This window comes from Sander lucioperca, chromosome 9 (genome assembly GCF_008315115.2).
Source record: "Sander lucioperca isolate FBNREF2018 chromosome 9, SLUC_FBN_1.2, whole genome shotgun sequence".
Taxonomy (NCBI): Eukaryota; Metazoa; Chordata; class Actinopteri; order Perciformes; family Percidae; genus Sander; species Sander lucioperca.
The window spans coordinates 27,355,351-27,362,423 of record NC_050181.1 but is presented as its reverse complement, the minus strand read 5'-3'; the positions used below and the strand labels follow the sequence as shown (position 1 = coordinate 27,362,423).

General features: G+C 40.0%; 1 protein-coding gene across 1 annotated transcript in view; it reads left to right on the top strand.

The window, feature by feature from the left end:
- Window positions 1-6,894, top strand: part of naa40 (N-alpha-acetyltransferase 40, NatD catalytic subunit) — a 12,695-nt gene extending 5,801 nt beyond the window's left edge. Inside the window, exons 3-8 of the mRNA XM_031288488.2 lie at window positions 577-629; window positions 843-938; window positions 1,419-1,577; window positions 1,702-1,785; window positions 2,674-2,751; window positions 3,131-6,894. Coding sequence (XP_031144348.1) covers window positions 577-629; window positions 843-938; window positions 1,419-1,577; window positions 1,702-1,785; window positions 2,674-2,751; window positions 3,131-3,278 — 618 coding nt within the window. The 3' untranslated portion in view covers window positions 3,279-6,894. The remainder of the gene's footprint in view (window positions 1-576; window positions 630-842; window positions 939-1,418; window positions 1,578-1,701; window positions 1,786-2,673; window positions 2,752-3,130) is intronic.
- Window positions 6,895-7,073: the final 179 nt, after the last annotated feature.

The following is a 7,073-nucleotide window of genomic DNA, read 5'->3' as shown; positions in this document are numbered from 1 at the left end:
AGTTTAATTTGAAAATACAGCAGTGTAGAGCAACTAACGATCATGTTCATTTAACGAATAATCTGCCTTTAGCGAATAATCTGCCTTCTTAATCAATAAAATGTCAGAAAACGGTCAAAATGCCTACTTAAATTCCCCATAATGACGTCTTCAAATATCTTGGTTTGTCCAAGCAACAGTTCAAAACCCAAATTATATATTTAGTTTACTATCATTTAAGACCAAGAGAAATGGCCAACTTTTGAACTTTTGAGAAGCTAAAAACAGCTAATATTTGTAATTTTTTGCTGGAAAAATGATTGATCGATTATTAAAAGGTGCTGATTTATTTTGATCGACTAATTTCACAGTCCACTTACATTTTTAGCTGTAAGGGCAAATTAAAAGCCACAGCCCCAGTGTCTTTTGAAATATGTGTACAATAAATGTCAAAGCAAAAGCGTCTCTGAACACTGAAATGGCAGTGTTTCAATGGGGGGGGCAGTGTAGTAAGACTCGGACATGGAAGGGGAAAAGACTTGATCATTTTCTGTCTCTGAATGGCCTTAAAGCTAATTTTGCCTCTTCTCCTCACAGCTTGATGACCCACTGGCTGCCTTCCCAGCCTTCAAAAAGTACGACAGAAATGGGTATGCAATGCTTTGGACGCCTACAAAGGACTTACACAGTGTTTCCAGAAATACATACTTGTTTCATTTTGGTTGGTCTGCTGGTGGTATTTCTGTCTGGTCTTCATTTAGTATTTCTCTCACTTTACTACAGAATCACATACTGTACACACACACACACACACACACACACACACACCGTTATTGACCCTGTTTACTTGTCTTTTCATCCAGGCTGAACCTGCAGATAGAGTGTAAGAGAGTGACCTCCCTCAACCCGCTGTCTGTGGAGTGGGCCTTCGAACTCACCAGAGCCAACATGCAGACACTGTAAGAAGTCTGTTCTAGTAGTTCAAGGTGTAGTTCAGGAACAGAGTGACCCAGCTTTAACAGGGATGAACAGGTTTGCAAAGATATGAGTGGTAAATCACGGCTGAAAATAGATGGAAGAAGAAGTGCAGACAAGCCAGACATTCTTTGGAGAGTGACATCAAACGTACATATACGAGTATGAATTAAATCATATTGCAGACATATTTTAGACATTTCAGGCAGAGAAGTTACTACAATTTATCTTCTCTCACGTTGCCAGAATTTGAGTAGTGTTCAGTTTAGCAAATGGCAGCCAGTCAGTCGAAACTAAATTTGTTCCACTTAGAAAACGTGTCCTTTCTGAGCGGCACTGCCAGGGCATCATGATGATGATGATGATGATGATGATGATGATGATGGGGAGAAATGCGAGTGTAAAATTAGCATGCCAGGTCACGTTTGAGATGACCCATTTTCGTTTTATCTGCTGTGCTGCAGGTACGAGCAGAGCGAGTGGGGTTGGAAGGAGAGGGAAAAGAGGGAGGAGATGAACGACGAGAGGGCGTGGTACCTACTGGCCCGCGACGGCGACTCCGCCCCTGTGGCCTTCTCTCACTTCCGATTCGACGTGGAGTGTGGGGAGGAGGTTTTATATTGGTAAGCACCCTGCCACAAGTTTGTGGATTTAAGTTTTTATTTGTTTCCACAACTGGAGAAAAGCTGTATTTCTTCTTTTTTTTTTTTTTTCTTCACTCTGGTCTAACTTGTCTAACTTCTAAAGCTATGAGGTGCAGTTAGAGAGCAGAGTGCGGAGGAAAGGACTGGGAAAGTTCCTCATCCAGATACTACAGCTCATCGCTAACAGGTACAATCTACAGCTGCCATCATGGTGATCATGATGTGTGAAATTCAGATGCTTTGTTTTTTTTTGTTTTTTTTTATAATTCAAGTTTTTTCTTTTATTGAGTTTTAGTCTATCAGAACAGAACTGACAGCATTGTTGTGGTACAATAATATGTATAAAGTCCCATACATACACTTGGGATCAAAATAAGTAATAATAGTAAAAAACAACAAAAATAAATAAATAAGAGAATGAGTCCAGCAACCACAGTGGTACATCTCTTATCATTACTATATACCAGCAATACCATAGGCAAAAAAGTGATCCCATGACCTCTTAAATCCTTCATTTTCATTATTAATTCTGGATAGCATGTGTTCATATGATGCAATTTCTGACATAAGTTCCAGCCATTGTTTAAATTCTGGGGGGGAGGTACTTTTCCACACTCGTAGGATCACTCGAATGGCCGTTACAACCCCAACTTTTATTACTGCCAAATCATATTTTGAAACTTGTAACAATTCTGCCTGGTCCCCTAACAGGCACAACCTCTGTGTTTTAGTTATAATAAAACCTATGCCAGTCCCTATGCGTTCTACAACTTCTTCCCAAAAGGGGTTTACCAATTTACAGATGCTTTGTTGACAAATAACCGAGTGAATCTGGATTAGTGGTAATAGTATTCTAGCAAACGATATATGATTTTAAAATATTTTAAAAATCACCTTTGCACGAGGGAAATGCTTTTGAGTTTTAGACCTCAAAGATACAGACACTGTGTTTTGGTGAGAAACACTGAATGCAAACACAGCTTTAGTGCGTTAACAAGAAACTCCACAGGCCATATGTCGGTCACATCTGTCAGTGAATATGTTTCCTTTCTGCTCTCTTGCTCTTTCTGTCCAGTACACAGATGAAGAAAGTGATGTTGACAGTTTTCAAACACAACCACGGGGCTTACCAGTTCTTCAGAGAAGCTTTACAGTGAGTATACTGGCTACTACTTTATTTTTTTCAAATGAATCAATGAAATCAGAAATGGGAAGTTTAACGTTAAAGGAACACGGCGACTTATTGGGACTTTGTCTTATTCACCGTATCCCCCAGAGTTAGATAAGTCCACACATACCCTTCTCATCTCCGTGTGTGTTGTAACTCTGTCTGACGCTCCCACAGCTAGCCTAGCTTAGCACAGATCCTGGAGGTAACCGCAGGGAGATGAGAAGGGTATGTATGGACTTATCTAACTGTGGGGGATACGGTGAATAAGACAAAGTCCCAGTAAGACTCTCCCACTTCATTCAGAACAGCTTCTCCGACCTCCTTCACCCTTGTTAACTGACCCCTCTCTCCACACATTTAGGTTTGAGATCGATGAGACTTCGCCAAGCATGTCCGGTTGCTGCGGCGACGACTGCTCTTACGAGATCCTCAGCCGGCGGACCAAACACGGCGAGGCCTCGGCAGGACATACCCACGGGGGTGGGCACTGCGGGGGCTGCTGCCACTGATCCGCTCCACTTCTACCTGTTTCTGATTGGTTAAAAGCCAGCAACTTACATGGCTGTGTGTGAAAGCTTGAGCTGCCTCCTACTCTGCAAGCGTTTTGAGTTTGACCGGCTGTAGAGTGCCGTTTTTAAAAATGAACCGATTGTGGAATATCTGGCTACAGATGTTGGGTGTCGCATTATGGATTGAGATTTGTGTTTTTTGTTTTTTTTTGTTGTGTATTCCTGCTCCAAAAGCAGTATGAAGTGTGGGCTTTCACACATAGCTCCTGTTCTTTCTTTCTTACTTGTTGGTTCAATGTCCAAGCCATCTTTTCACATTCTCTTATCCCAGTTAATGATGACAATTAGTATTCCCCAGTCGAGAAAAAGCTAAGGCATTGCTGACACTCTCTACCACTGCAATGAACCTCATCCCACCCTGCTCTCATCTCCTCACGTGCTGTACCGTATTCAAGCCTTCTGCAGCGCTTCTTAAACTATGGCTTGGGACCTGGCCTAAGGCTGTATTATAGAAACTTCCTACCTCATGTCAAGATTTCATAGTACCTTTTTTTCCAAATAGATCATGCCCTCACTCAAATGACTATGTATAGTAAGCAGATAAGAAGAGCTAGTCAGTTTCTGTTATACAGCCCCTGCTTTCTTTGGGACCTCGCACTGAGACTACCGGCTGGTTTCACTGAACCAGGGTCCCAGGATTAGGCTGAATGTACTCACATTTGGGTCCCAGAAAAACAGTCTGAGGAGCCCTGCTGTGCTGTAAAATATATGCACGTATGGCTTGTAAGTCCTTTTCTAGCAGCAACTGCACTGTTTTGAACCATATCGTCCCATTATACTACCGTTACAGTACCCTCTTAGCACCACCCATCTTCTCTAATCAGGTGATACCTTTCATCTGTAGGCCTCTCCCCTGCTTTTAATTTCTATAACGTATGAGACAAGATGTCCACGATTGCCCTTTTTCTTCATGATGCTTTCTCCAACTTCCCCAGTGAGTGAGTATAACACATTTCATTTCTCACGATCTGTTGCTGTCTATCTGCATCCAACCCAGAAAATAATCCGAGTATGACCCTCTTGCTCATTCAGATGTTCATCTTGCGTTCATCCTCGGCCGTATTTCCTCATCAGAGGCACATGTCATGAGCTGAAACTCTGTTTTCTGCTTCACTGAAGACACGGGGTCTTAAATCCATGAAGTCATTCGCCCGCCTTCTTCCCACCTTCTTTTTCTTGTTTCCATGCTTCACTTCTGTAAAATGTCATCCGCCTTTCCTTTCTCCTGTTCTTTCCGCCCCTGTTCTCCCTCCATGTCCGAAAGGCGGCGAACAATGACCGCAGACCCCTCGTTGTCGCTCTCATCTTTAGTCCTCTTTGTACAATTGCTCACGCCTGCTCGCCTCTTCGTTCACTTCGTTTCCAAGAGGTACTAATGATAAACAAGTTGATGTTGACGATACCTTTTTCTTAGCTGTATTTAAAAAAAATACCACAACCATCCTCCATCCCTTCTCTTACACATTTTGTTAGCATGAGCAAATCATATTGATTTAACATGGATGAGGATTGGTAGAAGTCACCGTTTCATTACGTGGCCATCTGAAGCTGATGAATGCTATGAACTTGGAGGAGGGAACATAGATTTGATGGATGGGTGATAAAAAATGATTGCAGAGCACGTCTAGTTTTTTTTTTTTTTTTTTTTTTTTTTTAGTTTATTCTTCTTCTCCTCAGTCATCACCTGTTTTCCCAGCCCACTGTCATTAGTTTGTATGACAAAAAAACTTTAGAAAGGTTAAACAAAACTTTTGATCAACGGCTTCTGAACGTTTGAACGCGCATCTAAGATCCTCATGTTGGTCTAATGGCATTACTTTAATATGTCATACCTTCTCCCATGAACATCAGTGCATGTTAGAAGTGTGTGATGGGGGATGTTGTGTGAAATTTTAAACGCTTTAGTTTGGTATTCCTTAAAGCATCTTGGCACAAAGTCAGTACTGTTAAGATTTGTACTGTACATCTGCTGCCCATTCCCTTGAAGTTGGTCCAGAATAATCTTACTGCCGAGATTCTTGTAGCAGTCCCACTTTGGATTTTAGATACCACATTACTAGTCAACGTAGAAAGGCTTCGATCTGGTTGATTCCATATCTGTTTACAAAACCTTCAGGGTATTATTGGACAGTTTAGAGTGCCAGTCGGCTATAGCCCTAATCTAGAAACCACCATAAAACCCTTTCATTCCAGGAATGTAGTCAGTTTGTACATATTTTACTTGCAGGCTGGAGGTGTCAAAAGATATTACTTCACACTGCTGTGGATGTAAAGATTCCTCTATCTAGTGTGGCTGTGAAGGGCTTCAATTAGTATGTTTTTGAAATGTTTTTGTCATTTTAAGGCCCAGTTTGAAATGTCATACAGATTAATGCCTGGTCAAAGTATGTGAAACAGAGGAGACTGAAATGTGAAGTTGACAGACACTTTCTTACACCTCGATGCTGTAATAATCTCTGTTACAATAGAACAAAATGTTATTTATCACCAAAATCCCTTTTGGATGACCCAAGTCCAGATCCTGGGGTAAAAGTTTCTGGTTGTTTCCAGACTGGGTAGAGACAAAAAAAAAAAAAATATTCAGCACCTGGAGAGGACATATTGGTGTCTCATGCTTGTTTGATCATGAACAAAAAAATCAGTTAAACAACATATTGCTTGTTTTAGTTCTAGACTACCTTCTGATAAGTACAGTAAGTCATTTTTTTGTACTGCATAGGTTACAATACAAAGAGGATGTTGTACATAGTGGTAGTATATCAACCGACTGACAGTCTCTCTCTCAGGTTAATCAAACGGAATCAAACCTCATCTGTTTTATTTAAACAGCCATGCTCGCTGGGTAGGATTGGCCACCGCTCTGAACTAGAGCCAGTTTTTGTTTGGGTGTCATGCCATAGTATTTAAAGAAACTGATCTGAAGAATGTGATGACACCACTGTTCAGGAGGGGATTTTTTTTTTTTTTTTTTTAAGACTTTACAATGTGTTAACAGTAAAAGAAAAAAGCTCCTCTGTTGCCTTGGAAATGTGAATTTGCATGAAAGTGAATATGACACAAAGTTTGAACTGACCCTAGATCAGTGCTCAGTTGTCACATAAAATCCAGATAGGTGGGCTGTTTTTAAAAAAAATAAAATAAAAAAAAAAAGCTCACTGAAAGTAAAAAAAAAAAAAAAAAAAAAAAAGCTTTTGTGAAAATATCTTTAAGTTTGTAAGTGAGCCTAAACTTAACCTGTTTATTTTAAGTCATTAAGTACTTTTATTTTAGAAAATGGTTACATACCATCACAAAACCACAGATCCTTCTCTTGGTCTTTTTTCTCTCTGTGTGTATATATACAGTATAAGCTGTTGTGGATCCATCTTCATTTTCATTTCTTTGCCTTTTACAGGTAAAACACTTTTTAAACATGATGTTAAAAGTAAAACTCCATGTTTGAGAGTGAGTGTTACAGTCCTGTCCATAAACGACAATGAAAGGGAAAACTAAGTCATTCTGCCTTGTGTTTTATTTGTATGTTACAAATAAAGGAAAGTTGTTTGACTTTTCAAGAGATGCTGTTTTGTTTTTGTCATTTTATGATCTTTAATTTCCCTATTCGTTGGACTAAACATAGGAATATATAAGGGCCCATCTTATCCTGGAAAAGGAAATACAAAATATAATTTTGCCTTAGTATCGCATATTTTGACTTGCCATATAAGTCGGGTTTTTTGTGCCTGCCTAACCTTT